We start from the raw sequence: 23,432 nt of genomic DNA, 5'->3' as shown, positions 1-23,432 counted from the left end.
TTATTATTTTTCATCACAATTCAACTGTTTCACCCTAGGTCTTACCTTACCACAACCAGGTTGAACGAGAGGTTGAATCTATTCAATGGAATTTTCGAATTAATCTTTATTCTTTTTATAATATCTATTTTAACATGTGATTGGGAGCTAATGAATTCCATGTTTTACGGATTTCTACTCGTATTTTTATTTTTTGTTTTTTGTTTACCTATTTATGCAAATTATATCATTTGATTGAAGTTGGTATATACTTCATACTTTGCATGTTTTGCAGTAGCTTTTGGTGTAAGGACAAAATATGAAGAAGCGACAGATGCCGAAACAATTCAGTGTTACCCGTACGGATATGGTTGGATGACTTCAGATGGTGGACGGAATAAAAAGTGAGTTTTATAATTTTTTCATATCCTGAGATTTTTTGCTTTTCTTCAGTTCACCCTCAGAATAGAATGAATTTTGTGTTTCTTTTCACTACTCGACTACTTGCTGTGCGAGTTGCTTTCAAAATAGAATCTGCACTAAAATTGTTCTCGTGATGTGAATTTTTTTAGGACTTTTATTGTTTTGTAAATAATGACTTTATAGAGTGTGAGAGTCTAACTTCAAACAAATTCTGTGAAAAAGGGCAGTTTTTTTGTTGTAAATATACTAGCACAGGTTGAATTATAATAGTATTTCTAAATGGCGCTTTCTTAAGTGAAGGAATATGATACTGTAATTTGATACATTATCGAAATTTTTTTGATTTTTTCCGAGGGGGTAACCACTTCCGAAATCGATGTACTTTTGAAGACCGAAATCATCATCCGAAATCCCGAAATCATCATTCGAAATCCCGAAATCATCGTCGAAATCATCTTGATTTCCGAAATCAATGTACATTTTTCACATAGTGGTTATCCTCTCGATTTTTTAAGTCCATTTCTGAATGTTTTATCAAGTCACACTTAAGTATGTACCAAATATCAAAGTCTTATTTCTTGTCGTTGAAAAGATATTCAAAAAACATCGATCAATTAGAAAACGAGGGAATCTGATTCAACTCGAAGGAATAACTCGGTTATTTCAAAAATTGAATGTCACGAGGTTCTTGATAATCATTTTCTGTCAAATAAAAAGTTGAATAAAACTGATTAATGAGAGTAGCAGCGAAGATTAACGAGGATATTCATTAGTTTGTCGTTCTGTGGGTCACAACGTTTGTTGAAAGATCGAACAAAAGAATATTAAATAAAAACTTGATATTTGGGTGCGTATGTGTAACTTAAGAGTAGACATAAAAAAATCACAATTGTGCGCAACTTAAACCTCCGATCGCTCTGTCCGGGCATATTTACAAAAAAACCACCTTCGATATACTGAATTTGTTCAGAGTTAGAGACTTTGCACTATATAATCTTCTGTTACCATCTATTTGTTCTAATAGCAAAAATCACACCGATCAGGAATTTGACAAGTTGACGAAAATATATTTCAGTAAAGTGTATCTTTTCAGTACTATAAATATTCCATACCACCAATGTAGTATCATCTAGTACTGACAGGTGCTTTATAAATAATTTTTACATCAGTTGGAATCAATTTTGAAACTGATGTTATTCAGTTCAGAACCCTCTAGTAAGGAGCATCATTCGAAGCCAAATGCTATGTAACAATCTTTAATAAAGACCCCGTATTTACTGCTGCTGAGTTAATTTTCTGAAAAGTACATATTAATTATTTTTCCTCCAATTTTGCGATAACTACCCCAATTCTTCATAGAAGAACTTTCATGACCCTAAATTGACAAAATATGAAACTTTCTGTTTCTGAAAAATCATAAAAATATATTTATTCCAGGAATGCCAGTAGCCAACGACAATTTCCGTTTCAATTATCTGCAGATCCTGATGACGAAGATAAAGGTTTCATTGATACATATTTTAATGTAGTTAATGGAAAATGAATAAATTCTTTTAACTGATTTTGATCTATTCAATACAAATATAACCTTGCTATACTATTTCAGGAAAACCTTATATATATATATATATATATATATATATATATATATATATATATATATATATATATATATATATATATATATATATATATATATATATATATATATATATAAATATAATGTTCCTCAAAAAAATATCTTGCGAGATCTTTGAACAATATTTAGCAAGGGACTTCATAAAATACAAATCCTCAAAAATTTGGTATTACTTTGAAGATATGTGTTCAAAGTATTGCTCAATTTTTCGGGAACATGTATTTTATGAAGTTACTCAGCTACCCTGGCGAAATGTTGTTCAAAGAATTTGCAAGATATTTTCTTGCATATTATTGCAGAAATGCAGATAACGCTTGATATAATTCAAAACATTTCCTAAATTTTTATGAAAATATTTCCTATTATTGCATATAAATCTTACAAAAATATTTCTAGAAAGATTCCAGCAACTTTACACAAACATCGCAGAAATATATTTCGTAACATTTCAGAACCCCTCGTTGGAAGATTTCGAAAACCTCTTCTGAAGATTTCAGGAAACATTTTCTTCAATTAGAAGAAATCTTGCGTAAATATTCCATGTAATATTACTTTGATCTTTAGAAGAGATTTCACATAATGTTGTAGAAAATATTTCAAAAATCTATATGAAATATTCCATAAAATATTTCAATGTGAGAAAAAGTCGGACATAACTTTATTTCATGAATATTTCAACGAAAGATTTATTAAATATTCAAAACCTTGCGTACAAATATTTCATAAATATTTGACAAATATACCATGCTATGTGGGTGGTGAGGTGCCTATGGGACTATTCTTAGATTTAACAAAGGCCTTCGATTGTGTGGAGCATGGAAGACTGCTGGAGATCCTTGATGACTGTGGAATAAGAGACAATCAATTAAAGTTAATAGATAGCTACCTTACATCTCGCAAACAGATAGTTGTTATGGAGGTTGATGGTGAATTAGTCAAGTCAGACATAAGAGAGAATAAGATGGGTGTTCCTCAGGGAAGTATTCCGGGACCTATTCTTTTTATCATCTACATCAACAAGTTACCTAAGGAAAAAGTCTCAGCTCAGTATTCTATGGGGATGTTTGCTGATGACACCAACTATTTGCTAAAATCTTCGGATATAGTGTCAGCTGTTGTGGACTCGAACAATGTTTTGAAGTCTGTGGGTGATTGGTTTCAAGATCACAATCTTATCTTAAATATTGACAAGACACAGTGTATTTTCTTCTACACTGAAAAATCCAAACTGAACTATCCTTCATCAGTGAATATTGCTAATAGCAATGTTGTGGTCAAACATAGTGTTGTATTTTTGGGACTTGTTTTAGATAGACACTTGAAGTGGGGACCTCATACTGAACAACTTAGATGTAGGCTCAACTCCATTTGTTATATGCTCTTTAGGTTAAGGGATCAGATTGATTTTGACCTAATGAAGATTATATATTACTCTAATTTCCAGTCAATTATGTCCTATGGGATTATTTTTTGGGGTAACTCTTCCCATGTAGGTAATTTATTAATAGTTCAAAAGAGAGCTTTAAGAACTATGCTCAATCTGGGCTTTAGAGAATCTTGTAGGGGTTTATTCAAAAGTAATAATATTCTTACCATATATGGACTTTACATATATAGATTACTGATTTTCTTCCGCAATCATAGCCGCTATTTTGAGTTACATAGAAACCAGAATGCTACCAGAAGAATGTTTCCATATTCAGTTCCATCCCACAAGACCTCATTAAGAGGTAAAAGCGTTGAATGTATGTCAATATCTTTATTCAATATATTGCCCTCTCAGATTAGAAAACTTTCATGCCCTTCCAAATTCAGAAAATCTTTGTACACTTTAATCTTGAATTGTGAACCATATGATATTTGTGAGTTCAAAGAATTTTGTAAAAATCAATGATATTGTATATTTGGCTTTGACATGTTCCATTTTTACAAACTTTGTAATTATCTGGAATCAATAAATACTATTACTATTACTATTACCCTTATGGGTAATGAATGTTGTTGAAGGTCGAATTTCTTCATCCAACTCTAGTTGGTGATAAGCGTTAGACAAATCCAACCGAGAAAAATATTGAGCATTTCTTAATTTCGTCATGAATGAGTCGAATGTAGGTAGGGGATAGTTCTCTCTCTGAATTGCCTCATTCGCCCGCCTCATATCAACACAAATACGAATGTCCCCATTCTGTTTAGGAGAAAAATATTCTGACAACTTATCAACTAATTGTTGAAAAATGTCATTATCTTCATTTGGGGACGTGATTACGGCACCAGGAATATTGTAAGCTACCTCTTGTGATTGTACACCACCTAAGTGCAGATGTTTATTCCTTTTCTTACAAGGGTCCACTATTTCCTCCGCCGCCAAGTACAGCTGTAGGAAAGCAGTCATTTTTCCCATTCTGTTCTTATTAAGGCCTTATCGATATTCTCACATAAGAATGGCCTCATTCGCCTGTCACCCATTATGACCTGTTTGAAATTAAAATTGTTTCAGGATGAGTTACCACATGTAATGAACACATACAGATATGCATAAATATATCACATAAACGTTTTGTTTTAATACAAAATATGTTATATTTGTTCATACCGTGACAACTTTTTTCAGAGCTCGTTGGACTTTTTCCTATGAGCCAATTGTTATCAAGGTTGTCAGCCCTATGTGTTCCCTTATTTGTGGGTTTCGATCGGTGTTGAGCCGAGAAATACCCTTGGTACAAAGCCTTTCGTTATATTAGGTTCTCTGCCCTTTATGTTCCCTTATTTCTGGGTTTCGATCGATGTTGAGCCGATCTCTGCCCTTTTTGTTTTGGCTTTATAAGCTCCCGGTACCTATATTTAGATACCACATATAATTAATTTAATTTTTTTTCAAAACCACTATTTAGGGTATTCATCTTACCTCGCCACGGTTCGAAATCCTCGTCGCCAATGTGATGACCCCTGAACGTACATTGAGAACAGTTTCAATGCGAGATTTAAAGTAATTTATCAACAAATTCAATTAACGTCAAACTTTTACAACTGATCCTTTCAAAAACTAAACCACTACCAATAAATAAATAGTAATAACCTAGTCATTTATTTATATGCTATTATTTTTACTATTTGATTTTTGTTTGTTTAAAAGTTTATCTGATATTTGAAAGTACAAAATGAATTTGAACCATGCTATTATAAGATTTGGTGTTGAAATCTTTTTGGATTATGAGGAAGAGGAAAGACTGAAATGGTACCAACTTTTGTCTTCAATATCAGATTGAATTCTACATTGCTTTAATGAATCCGCAAAAAAAACTTCTGAAAACTGAAAAACAGCTTCAAATTTTCTCAAATAGGGCATCATTCTAATATCAATAACTTCGAGATTTTTGATTCATATTCAGTTGCACAGTCCGAAAAAATCATTCTGTTTTCCATTACGGCGGCAGGGGCAGTTTTTCAAAGAGGTATTCGTTGGTTTTTGTCACTGACGGCAGTTATACCTTCACACTTGACAGATCCCCATCGTTCTCTATCAGCAAAATCGGAGAAGTGCGAGCGTGATCGGAGAACATGCTCCGTCTCGACCCGAACAGAAAAGGGAATACTTAGAGATCGAAGTCGAACGTGATTGAAATACACTTGACGTGCTCAGAGTCAAAAAGTCGCTAAGCCGAACTCAACCATGATATAATTTAATTTACTCTATAATATTTGCGTGCAGGAAAAACCCCTGCTAATCCATTCCCGCACTATACCGATTCTTAAAAAAGGACGTTTCATGGCAATGGACCGAGAAAAATACTGAGATCATAAATAATCTTAAAAACTCTCCAACTTCAAGCAAGACGCCGATTCATTATGATCTAAATAAAATGTTAGTGGTATCAAGCGTTGCAAGTGACGTTGGCGCGGTGGCTGTTATTCTACAAGCTACCAGGTGGCACACTGAAACCTATTGCATTTTCTTCAAGATCATTCAATAACGTAGAAACCAGCTACTCTACTATTGATAAAGAAGCATACATACCAGTATGTATATGGCAGGAGATTCACCCTCACCACAGATCATAAACCACTTCAGCATATATTTTGGGAAAACCGCCCAAACTAAAAAAATTTCAAGCAACAGGCTGTTACGATGGGCCATGACCTTAAATGGTGTTGTGTTTACCCCGAGAAAAGAAAATTGTCCCGCCGACTCATTATCGAGGCTTCCTATAAATGACCTCACTGAGGAAACAGCTCTAGGAAAGCACTGCAGACTTCTGCACTTGAGAGTAAAGAATGTGCCCATTCGTAAAAGCTCATTAAAAACAGAGACCTCAAAAGATAAAATCTTATCCCAAGTAATTCGAATATCCTGGCCAAGCAAAACACATCGTGATCAAAATCTGCTCCCCTATTACGAGAAACAAGATGAACTATCTTTCGAAGAAGACTTATTATTATGGAAGGGCCACATCTGTGTTCCTTCTACCGTACACTGCATTTGGCCATGCTTCATGACGAACATCCGAGAATTACAGCAATGCAATCCTTAGCAAGGTTGCATGTTTACTGGCCAAATATAAATTCCTGCATAGCTGAAGAAACACAAAAATATCAAGCGACTTCCTGCTCTACCTGTTTTACGTGTTTCTGTGTTGTTGACTGATTAGTGTTGTTTCACCTGTTTCGATGTTCCGGTTGTTTCATTTCATGATTTTGTAAGGTTAGGTCCACATGAATTACGAATTATTGTGCTGATGGCAAAACCGAAAATGTTACCATCCTTAACGTCAATTTGTGATGATTTAGATACTCTTTATTGTTAGTTTGACATGTAGGTTATAGACTGACCCAGACGTTCTTGGGACCTTTAATGTTTATGTGTTTCAGTGGTACTGAAGATGGTTACCCTATTGTAGCCGAAAACGTTCTACCAGAAAAATAAATATACATGCTGAGATACAAACTCCTTGACTTCATCTTACAAAAATATCAGTTTTGCCAGCAATCAAGGCAAAATATTCATAATGCTCCACTACATCTGTGGGGAATTTCAGCTGAACCTTGGTCTCGTCTTCATTTAGACATTGCAGGGCCTTTTGAAGGGAAAATGTGGATAATACTTATCGACGCATATACTCACTGGCTGGAGATAATTCCCATGAAAAATATTACTTCCTCTAAAACGAGCTCTACGAGAAATTTTTTCTCGTTTAGGTTTGCCAAAGCTACTTGTCTCAGATAATGGCCCCCAACTTACCTCCAGGATATTCGAAGATTTCTGCGATGGAAATGGAATAACCCATGTTAAAGTAACTCCATATTATCCTAAATCTAACGCTATTTATATTTAAAAAAAGAATGTGCGCAAGTAACCAAACCATGGATCAATCACAGAGATCAACCAATAGAACGCCCAGTCAATTTTGCACATCACCTCAGATCTCGTTTTCATCTATTGAAATCAGATATTATGAAAAATATAGAGAGAGAGAGAGAAATGAATTCAAAAAGCGAATCGTGATAGAACTACCACTTCATCAGAGTTTTTTGCTGAAGGGGAAAGAGTATGAATAAATAATCCTTTGAAGAAGGGGTCTTTACCAGGGTAAATAGTAAACAAACTGGCCCTTTGTCATACATCGTAGATATAAACGGCATCCAACGACGAAAACACTGTGACCAAATGAGAAGGAAGATATCAGATATATCAGAACAGAACGTGCCGGTTGGAGATGAACGAGCATTTTCAGAGAGTCTGATGAAGCCAGCAATTTACGAGCCGACTGTTTCAGACCGGGAACAAAATATGGAGGAACAACTGAGTCCTGAACTGCAACCTTTCCATCATGTAAATGAAGATGGAGTTGATGAAGATAGAGTTAATGAAGACAGAGCTGATGAAGACCCAGGCCCAAGAAAAAACCCAATGCGACGCAGAAAACCTCCTGCTCGCTACACTGACTGAGTCCTTTTTGTCGTAGGGGAGGAATGTAGTATATTTCCATGGTGAAAGAAAACACCTTGTATATTTCCCTCCCACTTATATTGCTGTCGCGAAGATCGCCCAAGGTCAACAGGAGGGCAGCTGCATTTCTGCCAGGCAAGCGGGATGTACCACGACGCGTAATATACGTACGACATACGCGAATTGGCTTATAGTATACATTAGTACATTATATACAAACACATATATGTTAAACATTGCCTAAACAAGGAGTATCATTACATTGTAGAGACTACCTCGTAATCTTACACCAGGGACAAACTATACAAGTCATATTAAAGAAACAAACATAACTCAGCACTGAAATAAGAATTCCTTGAACATAAAAAAACTAAAATGATTACACGAAACAAAAATAATTCTAAGAATCTGTGTCAGGCTGTTAACAAAATAACGAATTCGAAGGCTAAAAGTAGAGAAATTGAAGAAGTTACTTTGGAAAATGGTATTGTGGTGCATGATGAGGTGATGATTATTTCTCCAATGTCGGACCAAATTTATCCAAGCATATTAGGCCTCCCGAGGCTGGACTGCCTGGTATGAAACGTGCTAAATGTGGCTCTATTTATCTAACTAAAGCCTACAGATCGCGAAGAAATTGCCGACATTATACATGAACTAATAAATCATAAATGTCCAGGTAATGACAAAATTTGTCTGAATTTCTCTGAAAATCATCATCAGAGATTGCGATGCCTCTGTGTTATATCATAAATAAAATTATGGAATATGTAGCGAGGAGTTGAAGAAATCTGTAATGAAGGGATACACATTTTCTCACGAACTCTCATACGACCTCTCGTATCACTAATATAACTAAAATATTCGAGAAATAAATGAAATCCAGATTGGATGACTTTTTGAAAATGAATAATAGTTTATTTAATCGATGAATGACGCGATAGTTGATATAGTCTCAAAAATGTACGAGGTACTCGATGATGGGGACCCTCCCGTGGCCATTTTTCTTGATCCTGCCAAGGCCTTCGATACTGTGGATCATACCCAGCTGTTGGAGGCCTTGGAGGATGTTGGCATACGGGGTACCACACTAGCACTTTTCTCTTCATATTTAGATCAAAGGAAATAATGTGTTACGATTGATGAGATTACAAGTTCATTTAGGATAGTTAGCTATGGGGTGCCCCAAGGAACCACTCTTGGACCAATTTTGTTTGTAATGTATATTAATGAGGTACTAGGGCTAAATGCAGATGACACTGTCATTTTTTACAGGGCAAATAGTTGGGTAGATCTAAAACAAAAAGTTGAATTAGATTTGAATATTATTTCTGACTGGTTCAAACATAAGCTACTAACAATAAATTTCAAAAAGACTTTCTACCTTCCCATAGCGAGCTACGTTAATCATCTTCCTGATTATGATGCAATTACCATCAATGATCCCGAGACTCCTATAACAATAAAGCAAGTAGGTACATAAAATCAAGTACCTTTGCATAATTATAGATTGTCATTTCAGATGGGACCATCACATAACATCAGGTTCAAAAACTATTCGCTCCATTCGTTTCGGATTTGCCACAGTTGAAGGATTTTTATTTCGGTTTAGTAGAGTCGCGTCTAATATACAGCATTGTGGGTTGGGGCGCGGCATCAGAAAGTCATCTGAAAAGATCGCAAATAGTTCAGAAAACAATTATGAAAGTAATATTAGGGTAAGAGCGTTCTTATCCTTCTGAACTATTATTCAAGGAAGCACACTTATAAGATCTTAAAATGTTGTACTTCTCTAGAGTAGTAACGTTTTGGTGGAAGTAATTCGATTTTGCGAGCACTAAGCACTAAGCACTTTTCTGAAAACTTGTTGGAAATAAGATTTTTTGTTATAAAATCTGTGTTCGATCGGAAAACACCGCTTCTATTTCTTCGAAACAATAAGTTTTCGTTTAACTCTACAGCAGATATCATAAGTAGGTAATATGAATTCTACGAAGGCTCAGAAGAGGGCCACATAATATTTCGAAAATATTTTTCGCCTAGTTCCGACTTGAAAGTAGGAATTTTATTTATTTCAGAACATTTACGTTCTTTGACGGCATGAACCATTTCCTGAAAGAAAGGTTGCTTTTTCAACGAATATTCATATTCGTATAAAGCTAGATGTTCACATATTTAGGATGAATTGATGCTTATGTATTTTTGAAATATTTTATGTGGCGCTTCTACGCCTTCTAAGAATTGCATAGCCAAGTTTTTGATGAGGCATGAAAATAGCTACAAAGTTTGAAATTTTTTATTTTTTTAGGCCATTAAAGCCCTATTTATTCTTTTGGAATAAGTTTTCCATGATACGATTTTCACGAAATTTCCAATTCTCCATAGAGTTTGAAGGAACGTTATTCGTTATTCTTTTAATCATCAATTTATACAAATTACCCATTCTATAGTCTGTATCGTTTTAAATTATTAACATAAAACCATATAAAGTAATAATTCGGTTCAATTTTCAATCAAATAAGATTTGCCCAAGTTAAAGGCACACATTTAGTAACGACCACGGATCCGTACATTATGTTTATAAGAAAGTATCGACCAGGTTATAGTACAGTGTAAGAGATTTATCGGGTTTGTTTGGTCAAAGTATAAAATGGTATTCAAAACCTTTTTATTGTCATTACACCAAGCTTTCGGCAGATAATTCTGCCTTCTTCAGGGTCCTGAAATGGTAACAATGAATAACATATTCTGGAAACACATCATGAAGGGACCTACTACAATCGTGTGAGGTGTTATAAACAATAATGCTGGCTGTCGCAAAATTGGGTACCGCATGGTACAATCTCATGTACATTATGTTGTTCGTCTCGACATATGAAAAAATATTCCAAAAGGTCTGACTCGAAGGGATAACTCTAGAGATATTTCAAGAGTCAACAAAGTGTAACATGAATTGAATTAAGTAATGATCAAATAGAACATTCACTTAATCATATATATCACAGGAATTATGCCACAAAATTACTTTATTTTCTGTACGAATGTATGAAATTGTTGAATTCCGATCCATTGATGGTTAGATAGAACAACTTGGGAAGAAAGAATTCTTAATCCTGCCTAATTATTCGTTCATATTCTAACTGAAATGAGTTCGGCATCGGAAGAAGAGAGACCACGGGTCTCTCGCCGGCTGTCGCGGCGTCAAGCTTTGATCATAATAGACGTTCGTAAATGTCCTAACTTCCAGACATGCAGTATATTTGGCGCGCCCTGTTCAACGTTGGCGGATGTAACTTAAATCTTGAATTTTAACCTAACTTGGTACTATGGAACAAATTGATCGAACTAGATATTGAGACAATTATTCTATTTTGAAATGAATATGGAAAATGTTTTTCTTTCCCTTCATTCAGACTTCATTTATTTCCTCCTCGATTCGGAACAAAGAATAGACAGGATCTTTTCAGAATTCCGTATAACTTAAATGTACAAATTCGGAGACAATATTTCAGAATATGAGGGCAAATTATCAATTAGCGTACTTAATTTCTTTTCCTTATGGAATTCTATCACCATAGCTGACAATATTTTACTATTCTTTTGAATTCTGAAAATCCTGAAATGATAACCAGTATGGAATATTGTCCGAAAGTAAGCATTAATATTAATTTCAGAATTACGAATTTTTTCTGTATATTTTCCGGCAACGGATCATCCCAATCTATCTTTGCCAACCACTAATCGTTGAAACGAACACAATTTTCTTTGCGATGTTTGTCAAAAAAAAAATGTTTTGGGTATCCTACCGACTGCGCCACTTATGTTTCTGAATTAATAACTTTGATTTTAAAAAAGCTTTATTGACTATTGTTGAAGTGGAGAATGTTAAAGTCTCGACATTCAATACAATAATGCCTAAACTATCGTAATTAATATTACATGTAACCTACTATTCCCCTACTCATGGGATAATTCCTGGTATCAGTGTAATATGATATCCCAAGATGAACCATGGGTCTTTTATATGAAGATAGGAGGATTCTAATATGTAACTCCTCCGCGCTTAAGTGAGAAAATTGGGGATTTTGAAAATTCTAATTTTTGAGCTCAATATCCTCCAATGGATTATTTTTATTTTTCCTAGTGTAAGGGGTTTCCTCTTTTCTTATATTAAACTTACTAACTATAGACCATAAAATTATAAAAACTATGATTACATATATTATCAATGTGTAAAGACTCAAATTATCATAGTGGATGATTGGACTTTTCATTGAAAGAATTTGTTTCTTTGAATGTTCTATTTGTAGTCCAATATTTCTTATGTTATCAAGTTCGATATCGTCCTATTCTAAAGGAACTTGATCACTTCTTTCAAGAGTCTTTGATTCAGATATTTCTTGAATTTTTATGTTCGGTAAGTGGACAATGTTCATTCTAGAGGGGCTATGCTTCCAGTTTTTTAGAATTTTTTTGTCCACATTCACTTCACAGCCGTGAGGAACGAAAATAATGTATGTTCCGCACAACACTATTTTTTCGGCACTGTCTGCGCACTTCACTCTGGCAATCTTCTCCTCAGTTGTGATGACCATCCAAATCAACGGCCAGTTGATGGACATTTGATCCCCTTAGATTGGTAACTTTTGGGCTGCAGCTCGTGTAGTTTTTGCTGACACTCAGTAGTTCGACTTCACAGGGGTTGCTTGATGATATGGGTTTTGTATTTTCCTCGCATAGGAAATTGGCGGGAAAAACTTCTTTGCATGGTCGGTTGAATAGAGCGTATTTTGTTTCACATAAGGAAAGGAATTTTGTGTGGGGGATGATAATTTGATAAGAGTTTTTTTCAGAATTGGCAATGGAAATAGCTCAAAAATAATTGTAATTATTAATTTCCGTAAGAGGAATTTCAAGAATGAATCTTACTTGATTTTTACTTATGAATCCTTTGACTTCAATACAAACATAATACTGAATGATGTTTTCGTCTTCAATGGCGAAGAGTAATTGATTATTATGAATTTTGTTTGAATATTGAATAGTTCTTTTTTCAATTATTCATGTGAGATTATAGATGAATGAAGAGTTCCTGTTTGGGCAAAAGAAATAGCTATTTCTATATCGCTCAATATTTGGTTTATGATTTCTATTGCTAAAGTAATGTGTGTGAAAACTGAGTTTAGAATAATAAAATTGAAATCATCCCATGAATCCATGGCTGATGAGTTCATCCAGAAATTTATTTGGCTGATTTTATTCTCCAAGAGTGCTTGATTATGTTGCAACTTGCTCATAGAATTATTGAAGATATTTATTGAAGTTTCTGTTAAACTGATTTGAGAATTTGCCACTTCATTCAAGTTCTGCTGTGAGTCTTTCAAATTTTGAATTGCTTCATCATATTTGTCAGCGTCACTTTGATCTAGATTTCCTGTTATTGATTTCCATACTGAACCTAATCCATTTATCAAACCTCTCCTTCCTCTAATTTTCGGGATTGTTATTAATTGCCTGAGTTTCTTACGAGTTTCACTGATTTTATAATCTAAGATATTGTATTTGTGATTAGAGATTTCGTGTAAATAGCTTTTGCCGTGTGTTGAACTGTGAAATGATGTGTTCATATTTTGATAGCTAGATATTAATTTATTGAATTCCACCGTAATGTTGGATAAATCGAAGATTTGAATAAGTGTCCAATAGTTTACAATATTTTGAGATGATCCCTTTTTCAGGGGTAACATGCCGGGATTATCTGTTATTTGGGTTATCTTTACTTCCGTACATTCTATGATGATGGACCCGCAGATTGTTGCGAGGGTGATGAGCCTGTAACAATAGGTTGTCTTAGATTTTTCAAATGAACTGTCCGACCAATGTTTTGTTTCGATTTGTTACCTTCAATTTTTTGAATGAGCGCTTTATTACCTGGTAATATTTTTGTAATGGTAAATGGTCCGCTGAATTTAGGTCCGCTTTTGTTTCGTGCATATTTATAGCTTTTCTCGTAGACTGTTTGACCAACTTTGAAAGGGTTTTTTGTATTTTCGTTAATTTTTTTGACAATCCTATTTTTATGAGTAATTATATTTTCGTTGACTTTATTATAAACTAAAGCTAGTTTTTCCTTATGTTTTTGTAAATAGTCACTATACATTTGTTTATCATACAAGATATCTAGGGGGTCTTTCAGTTTTGTATGGCCGAATGTGAGTTCGATTGGGGTTAGTTTGGTTGTGGAATGAATCGAGTTGTTATAACCTATTATAGCATATTTCATAATGATTCCTATGGCGTCTTTGGATTGTGACCTTAGAATTCTGCAGTGTTCTGCTATTGTTGAATGAAATCTCTCAATTATTCCGTCAGAATCTGGATGATGTGCTGTTGTGAAATGAGTGTTTATTTTATGTGTTTCTAGAAGTTCTTTTATAATATGTCCGAAAAATTCCATTCCTTGATCTGAGCTTATAAGTTGCGGTGTTCCGTAAAAAGAAAAGTAATTTAATAGGGCATGAAATATATCTACAGCATTTTTGGATTTCAGTTCTATAGCTTGACCTAATTTCGTGAACAATAGTTAGAAATTTCGTACCTTCCAAGGTATAAATATCTAGATGTATTTTTTCAAAAGGCCTGAATGGGGTATCTGAACATCATATCGATTTTTGGAGGGTTTCTCTCGTATTTATTTTTTTTGCAAATTTCGCAGTTCGCTATATAGTTCGAAACGTATTCTTTCATGGATGGAAAATAATATTTTCGCTGAAGTTGTCTCAGGGTCTCGTTTACACCTCTATGATTTGTTTTTCCCTCGTGTTGGAATTTAATCGCTTGGTTGATAAGTTCGTCATCTTGGATTACTTCTCTCCTTTCAGTGCAGTATATTATCTCTGGTCCGTTTCTGTTGAATAGCTTGTTTACAACGTTGCTAAATGTTTCAAACATGTTCTCGGATTCGAAGTGGAAATAATATCTCTTCTTATCTGCAGTGTATTCTTTTAAGAATTTAATGATCTCGTCTTCGTTGTTCGAAGTGCTGATTTGCACGTAAAATTTTTTTATGTTTCCCATGGATTCTTTTCTCACGGCTTTCGGGTTATTATACACTTCCTGAATAAAATATTGATTTGGTTTCGAGTCAATGATGTCGTTTGATATTTTTATCGGTGATGAGTTTTCCGTGTCCGTATTTGTAGAGTGCATTGTGTCTTCATTACTTTCTGAATTTTCTTTATGTCCCTCTTCCACCGTATCTAGGTTTTTTAGGATTTCATCCAATTCTGATTCTGACATCTCGACTGATGAAGCGTCTTCCAATAGCCTTTCGATTTCGTCTTCGTCTACGTTATTTATTAGAGATTCAGTGTCTGTAGTATCCAATTGTATTCTTGATAATGCGTCAGCATTCTTGTTTATAGATCCTTTTTTGTATGCGAGTTGGTAGTCATACTCTTCTAGTCGAATTTTCCATCTTTGTAATTTTGAATTTGGTTCCTTGAGTTTGTCTAACCAAATTAGAGGTCGATGATCAGTACAAATTGTAAATTTCCTTCCATATAGGTATGGCCTAAAGTACTTCACTGCCCAAACTACTGCTAAAAGTTCTTTTTCGATGGTGCTGTAGCGTTCTTCAGATTGATTAAGAGTTCTCGATGCGTAGCATATTGGTCTATCAGAACCAATGGGTCCTTGCGATAAAATAGCTCCAATGGCGACGTTTGATGCATCTGTAGTGACTATGAAATTTTTACTGAAATCAGGATATTGCAAAACGGGGGGATTAGTTAATATTTCTTTACATTTGTTGAATGATTGTATGAAATCTTCCTAGTGAGTGATTTTTTTCCCTTTTTTAGACAAACAGTCATCGGTTTTGTTATCTTTGCGTAGTCTTTTATGAACTTACGGTAATATCCTGTGAGTCCGAGAAATCCTTTTAGTTCTGTTGGTGTTTTGGGAATTGGGTATCGTAAGATGTTATAATGTGTCCCAAGAATTGAACCTCTTTTTTTAAAAACTCGGATTTGTCCATTTGGATTTTTAAGTTTGCTGCTCTTAGGCGATCGAAAACCTTACGTAGTTTTTCTAGATGTTCTTGAAGTGATGTTGAAAATATAACTATATCATCCAAATAAACTACACACGCTTCATTCATAATGCCTCGTAAAATGTTGTCCTCTCTAGGATGCATTTCGATTTGATGGTAACCTGATGCTAGGTCGAGTGTGGAAAAATATTTGCAATTTCCTAGCTTGTCCAATACTTCCGTTATATTTGGGAGTGGATATTGATCGTCAATGCTCTTTTTATTAAGTAATCTATAGTCTACACATAACCGATATTTCTGTTCTCCAGATGCGTCAATTTTTTTCGGAACTACGATGACTGGGCTGCTCCATGGACTACTGGATGGTTGAATAATGTCGTTTTTCAAAAGTTCTTCAACCTGCCTTGCAACTTCTCTCTTTTGTGTTTCTGGCATTCTATATGCTTTTTGGAAAATTGGTGTTTCGTCCGAAGTTCTTATTTCATGTTTGACTACATTCGTGAAACTTAAGGGTAACTTTTTGCAGTGAAAAACGTCCCTATATTCAAAGCATAATTTTCGAATGGCTTCTTTTTCTTCTTTATTCAGGTGTTCTAAGCGAAGATTTTTCATGTTTTCTTTCAAGAGATTATCAGTTTTTGCGTTATTTTGGGCTGTTGTGATCGGTGTAATATCGGATTCATTAATTTCGATGATTTCGAGTGGATTTATCGTAATTTGTTCTTCCGTCTCATTACTATTCGTTATTGTCAGGTAAGCTTCGTTATTTTCTATTTTAATTAAACATTGTGGAATTTCGATACCTTCCTTCAATTTCACATACTCTACAATACCTTGATTGACTTCGATTGAATTTATGGGTACTTTTATAACTTTTTGAGATCTAGGTGGTAGGGCGTATGAGTAAGAGTTATTTTTGAAATATAAAGGAATAGGTCCATTTTTTGTGTAAAGCACATTTTTTTTAAGATCGATATTAGCACCTAAATGGGTCAGTAGATCCATTCCAATTAATCCGTCATACTCTTCATTAAACTCAAAAATGTGGAAATCGAAGTATTCTTTAGTTTTGAAAATTTTTGGGAGTGGTATATGCGCAATGTATTCATGATATGTAATTTTGTGAGCTGTTTTTATTTTGAAGGGAGAATATCTGATGAATTTTTGATAGAATTTTTCAACAGTTCGGGGGCTGATTAGGGTTTTTGAGCTTCCAGTATCAATCATAAATTTCAAACCGACATTTGGGATTTTTATGAAGGGTAGGGCAGAATTATTAATATTTGTAATGTTGATTAGGTTTGATCCTGGTGGGTTGATAGAGACTGAAAATTTTCATCAGGTAAATCAGAGTATTGATTATCGTTACAGAACTGCGGCGTAACTTCATACTGATCGCTTGAACCGTAATTGGACATGTTAGAATAATCATCGTAGTATGAATCGTTTGCATCATACTGATTAATACTTTCATCGATATCATGCTGAAAGAGTTCTTCAGAAATGAAATTTCTTTGATTTATCCGATTGGGTTGAATTCGACTTTGCGGTCTTTCCGTGCGTCTTGTATTTGCTGACGATGTGTCCATAGGGACCGGTTGTGAACGGTTTGGTGTCACATTTCTAAACTGAATGCTCCTTGGATTATTTTGACTTGAATTACTTAAATTTTGGCGAACTTGTGGTAATGGTGTTTGAGGAATAGGACTTAAATTCTGATACAGGGGGCGTGCAATATTTTGTTTAATCGGAAAAGAAGGTTTTAATTGAGGACTTATAGAATAAGTGTTTGTTAAATTCCGCCTAGTATACGCAAAATTCTGTTCTTCAATTGTGAATGAAATAGCCTGTTCTAAGGTTTGTGGATTTCTCAATCTTATAGGCAAATTAGAATGAAGACCCCTAAGAAAAGCATTAAGTGCCTGATTTTCGAACAAAGTTTTCTTCAATTCGATAATATTCGGATCTACTTCCGTTAATTGAATTTTGTTGAGAAGTAAACTTAAAAGATCTTGACATCTGTGACCAAAGTTGACCGGATTTTCGAATTTTCCCTGTCTTAAATGCATCAAATCTCCAACTAAACAATTTTCATCTCGCTGATCTGAGAAAAATTGCAACAGTAAGTTCTTAATTGATAACCAGTTTCTCAGATTTCCTCTACTACCTACTAAATTAAGTGCTCTTCCGGTTAACTTGCCAATGATGGCTCGAAGCAGAAATTCATTTTGTGGGTTAGCAATGTTATTTTGATCGGAAAAATTATTAATCAAATACTCGCTGGATTGAATAAAAATAGCCAAAGTTGCTGGATTTCCGTCATATTCTGGAATGCAATCAATGTGATGTTTTTGAATTTGAGGAACTGCCATTATTTGTTCTCTGTTTTCTCTTCTTAAAGGACTACGATCCCTAATATTGTTCATATAAATATCAACTATATCACAATAGAATCACGAGAAAAAATCAAGTATGCAAAAGATGAGAGAAAAAAATTAAAATGAGCATAAAACTATAAAGTGATTGGATTGTGGAAAAAGGATGTGAAACTTACGCTATTGACTTCATAAAAATTTCTTCTTTCTTCTTTTTCTTCTGCTTCAGGGGATACAGCGATTATAGCAGGCAGTTTCGTTCTAGAAACTCCGTACCTAACTATAATTTCTCCTCCTGAATGCTGATGATTGGTTGTCCTAACTATGAGCTTCCGCGATGTTGACTTCTGCTCGCTGGTGTTGTACCACTGGGTTGAACTTGGTCGATTTTGGGGCCAAGATTCGATGAAAATTTCAGAATACCCAACTAATCGTTGAAACGAACACAATTTTCTTTGCGATGTTTGTCAAAAAAAAATGTTTTGGGTATCCTACCGACTGCGCCACTTATGTTTCTGAATTAATAACTTTGATTTTTAAAAAGCTTTATTGACTATTGTTGAAGTGGACAATGTTAAAGTCTCGACATTCAATACAATAATGCCTAAACTATCGTAATTAATATTACATGTAACCTACTATTCCCCTACTCATGGGATAATTCCTGGTATCAGTGTAATATGATATCCCAAGATGAACCATGGGTCTTTTATATGAAGATAGGAGGATTCTAATATGTAACTAGCGTTTTCATGCAAAAGGTGAAGGGGCTCAAATACCCGTTAATATCATACGTTCTCGCGATACGCGACAATATACCTCGTTTAGAAGGTGGTTTATTGAAATCCTGATTTCGGTAAAAAAGGGTATCCATTTTTATATCCCAATATATCCCTAAAACCTTAACTGAACAAGGAGCACGGCCAATAGGTAATTGAAAACTTTCATTGGGATCATTCGATATAACATCTGAATTCGAACAGACCCATTTTCCTTGTTCAAATCCTCCCTTACGAAGCAAAGAAATAAGCTGATTTTTCAATTCATATATTTCAGTTTCAGTGTTCGATCCGGTCATAATATCATCAACAATCGCTTGCGAAGATAAGGCCTTTGTCGCCAAAGGGAAGTTATGTCCTTTATCCTGAATTAATCGTTTTATAGTACGGATAGCCAAGAATGCTGAGCTCTTCGCACCAAAAATTACCAGAGTATGCTGATACTCCTTTAAAGGCTCGGTTGGGTGAAAACGCCAAAATATGTGAAAATATTCATCCTCATGAAGAATAATACTAGGAAACATTTGTCGAATGTCGCACGTTAAAGCAATAAGAGGTAACCTAAATCTATTTAAAATATGCGATATATCCTGTTGAAGTTTAGGGGCAGAATACAGTCGTTTAAGGTAACCCCATTAACGTCTTTCTCCGCAGGGTTATAGAATACCCCCACCTTCGTTCCTTCCGAGGATATTTTGGGTACCCCATGGTGAGTCATAATATATTCTGATGGAAACTCTGATTCAACCCAAAAACCCCGATCTATGTATTCCCGAATATTCTTAAAAAAATTTTCACGTTGGCATCATTTTTCTAATTTAAAAAATCTATTTCTAACTAAATCTTTTTTGATGGAGAGCTTGTGCCGCCTGGATATAGTGTTGTGCGCTCCGATAGACAGTTTGATGTAGTTCACAGATCTCGAGGAGGAGGTGTGCTTGTGGCATTTTCTGATGATATAAAATATGAAATCATAGATGTTGAATACATAAAAAATCTTGTTCCTTTGGTTGATATTATTTTATGTCGGTGCACTGCACCCATTAGGTTTATAGTTTGTATTGTGTATTTACCTCCTGACATATCGCTGTCACTGCTCGAAACCTTTACGTCTGCTCTAGAGATTATACTTCTGGATGAGACTGTTCTCGTGGTTGGAGATTTCAATGTTCCAGGTTTTGTTGGTGCTTCTTCTTGTTCTAAGTCTACGCTGCTTAGAAACTTCTGTGATCTGATAGGGATGGAGCAACTTAATACTGAGCTGAACCAAGATGAACGACTGTTGGATCTGGTGCTGGTCGGTGGTGCTCTTGATGTGACAGTGTCTCACTGTGAGGTTCCTTTTGTTTCTGAGGACCCCTATCACCCTGCTTTGAGCATTGATCTGAGACAATCCTCATATTCGCGTCAATTGGATTTTCCGGGGGTTTCCAGAACATCATCTTTTGACTTCAGAAGAGCCAATTTTTCTGAGTTGAATCTGTCTCTTTCTTCCTATGATTGGAGCATTTTGGATACATTCACTGATGTTAATTCTGCCTTGGATCATTTTTATGACAAACTTTTTTCTATTATTGGGGAACATGTTCCTGTTAGGAGGGCTGGTTCGATAAGGAGATATCCGGTGTGGTTCAATGCAAGTACTAAACGAAACATTCATTTGAAGAATTTTTATCGTTCCAAGTGGCGTCTGACTGGAAACAGTAGATACTATGAAGATTTCAAGCGTTTGAGGGCATTGGTGAAGTCTCAGGTTTCTTCTGACTACGAAGACTATTTGGCTGGGGTACAGGGTGAGATCAGGTCGGACCCGTCATCATTTTGGCGATTTATAAATCGGAAGAGAGGCGTTACTAGAATTCCTGGGATGATGCAGGATGAAAATTGCAATTACAGAGATCCCAAAGCCATAGTTGATTCATTTGCAGTACACTTTTCTAATGTTGAAGGAATGAATGTCGCATCATCTGGTGATGGTCTGCCTGAATTCGTTCGGTCCTCCCCCTTTGTCTTGCCCGGGATCAATGCAGAAGAGGTTCAATCTATTATGGAAACGTTTCCTGATAAGAACACAACCGGTGATGACCAACTCCCTGCTTTTTTTGTTAGAAGGTGCAGCGCTGCTCTTGCTAAACCTATTCACCTCATCATAGCGAAGAGTTTGAAAACCTCTAATTTTCCGAGTTTGTGGAAAAGAGCACGTGTTGTCCCTGTCTTCAAGAGGGGTGATAAGTCTGAAATCAAAAACTATAGACCCATATCTATACTCTCCAATTTCGCAAAAGTCTATGAGGAAGTACTGTATAGAAGTTTATATTACGGTATTCGCCCCCATTTGTCTGCAAGTCAGCATGGTTTTGTGAGGGGCAGGTCGACAATCACCAATTTGGCTACTCTAACACAGTTTGTTGTCGAGTCTTTGGATGATGGTGGCCAGGTTGATGTGATTTATACCGATTTTTCAAGAGCTTTCGATTCTGTTAATCATACCATCCTGTTGAATAAACTTTCTTCATTCGGTTTTTGCCCTGCCTACTTGAAGTTAATTAGTTCGTACTTGAATGATAGAATCAATTATGTGTTTTATAATGGTTTTGTTTCTTTTGAATATGTTTTAGGAGCTGGAGTTCCTCAAGGGTCTAATCTTGGTCCATTATTATTTTTAGTATTCATAAACGACCTATTGAATTCCCTGGGGGACATGGCCTTGGCGTATGCTGATGATTTGAAGCTGTTCTTGAGGATTCGTAGTGTGAATGATTTAAGGCTCCTTCAGTCCAGGTTGCATTTGGTATGGGATTGGTGTTTGAGGAATGGGCTAACATTGAATTTGGATAAGTGCTTTCAGATCTCTTTCACGAGAGGGATGAATCCCTTAGTTGGCAATTACTGCATTGGTGACCATTTCCTCGTCCGTGTGGATCAAATGCGCGATCTCGGCATTTTGTTTGACGCTAAAATGAGCTTCATACCCCATATTGAGGAACTTTGTGCCTCCGCTTATAAAATGCTGGGATTTGTATTCAGGTGCTCTAAGGAATTCAACGATCTGGAAGTGTTGAGAAGTCTTTACTTCACACTGGTTGTCAGTAGGCTGGAATATGGAAGTATCATTTGGTTTCCCATGTATGAATGTCACTTGAGTCAGCTCAATCGAATCCATAGAAGGTTTTTTAAGTATGTCCTATTTCGGCAAACAGGTATATATCCTGAACGTGGAGCTAATCTTTCCTCCGTAATGAGGGATTTGCGAATATCGTCGTTGGCCGAAAGACATAGATACCAATGTGCTAGGTTCGCCCAGAGGCTACTGGTGGGTGACATCGACTCATCGTATTTATTGTCTAAAATGTGTATTGCCGTTCCAAGGCTGGCCTCCAGGTCTGCAAATGTTTTTCGTCTGCCAACACCTCGTACAAACTTGTTGGTTCGTGCACCGGTATTTCGCATGTGTAAAAGTGTGGATACACTCAGGATTAGCATGTTTAGTTAGTAATAATTGTTGGTTATTTTTGAGAACTGATATTATTTTTTGAATAATTTATCTCGTTTTGATTTCTTGTAAATGTACCTATATATGTTACCCTATAATTGGGAGTATTCCTGTTGGGTAAATAAAGTGGATTTATTATGACTTTAGCCTTGCGGCTTTTACACTCCTCTCCAGAGGAAAATTCACTTATCCCAGATATCTCAGATATCAAAAGGATTAAGCTCTGTTGGAGCCCTTTCCAGGTTTTCGGGCTCGTGGTGTTGGTCGGGTTCGGGTCGCTCCTCGGCTCCCTGCTGTAGGTTGGATTCCTGCTCCGTCCGCACTTCCTGTCGGAGCAGACGGTGTTCCTCTGAATTTCCCATGTACTTGCGTACAGTTCTCGCCGTTCCCAGCAGTACCGCCTTCTGCATCACTCTATAGATATTTTCGTCCAGCTGAAGTTTCCTCAAGTTATCTAGTAGTTTCTTCGGTATCAGGCCTGTAGATGATATGACAATAGGGATGGTCTTGACATCTTTCAGCTTCCACTGTCTCCTGGTTTGATCCTCGAGATCTCTGTACTTTGAAATTTTTTCAGTGTGCCTATCTAGAAGATTGTTATTATTTGGAATCGCCACATCGATGAAAAGTGCTGTGTCCTCATCCTTATTGAGCAATATGAGGTCTGGTCTATTGTGGGTTATTTTCCGGTCTGTGAGAACCGTGCGATCCCAATAGAGCTTGTGATGTTCATTTTCCAATACAGCA

At 35.6% G+C, this 23,432-nt stretch overlaps 1 protein-coding gene and 1 long non-coding RNA gene across 5 annotated transcripts in view; one reads left to right on the top strand and one right to left on the bottom strand.

Moving 5' to 3' along the window:
* LOC123313567 overlaps positions 1-23,432 on the bottom strand; it is a 220,191-nt gene that overhangs the window by 120,806 nt on the left and 75,953 nt on the right. The window contains exons 4-5 of one of the 4 annotated variants that reach the window (XR_006537753.1): positions 9,370-9,653; positions 9,043-9,279 (exon numbers count right to left, since the gene is read on the bottom strand). The exons of 1 other annotated variant lie outside the window; for it this stretch is intronic. Coding sequence is in view for 2 of the 3 variants with exons in the window: in XM_044898509.1 (XP_044754444.1) it covers positions 4,507-4,513 (7 nt within the window). In the remaining variant the exon portion in view is untranslated. Of the gene's footprint in view, positions 1-4,095; positions 4,514-9,042; positions 9,654-23,432 lie in introns of those variants that run through there. 2 more of the 4 variants (XM_044898509.1, XM_044898510.1) reach the window with 2 other exon arrangements.
* LOC123313585 lies at positions 347-1,963 on the top strand. The gene is made up of 2 exons (XR_006537758.1): positions 347-383; positions 1,840-1,963. It is a non-coding gene; the product is annotated as an uncharacterized LOC123313585 (long non-coding RNA).

The sequence above is a fragment of the Coccinella septempunctata genome, chromosome 5, assembly GCF_907165205.1.
Source record: "Coccinella septempunctata chromosome 5, icCocSept1.1, whole genome shotgun sequence".
Lineage (NCBI taxonomy): Eukaryota > Metazoa > Arthropoda > Insecta > Coleoptera > Coccinellidae > Coccinella > Coccinella septempunctata.
The sequence above is the reverse complement of the archived record's forward strand: the minus strand, read 5'-3'. Positions and strand labels throughout refer to the sequence as shown.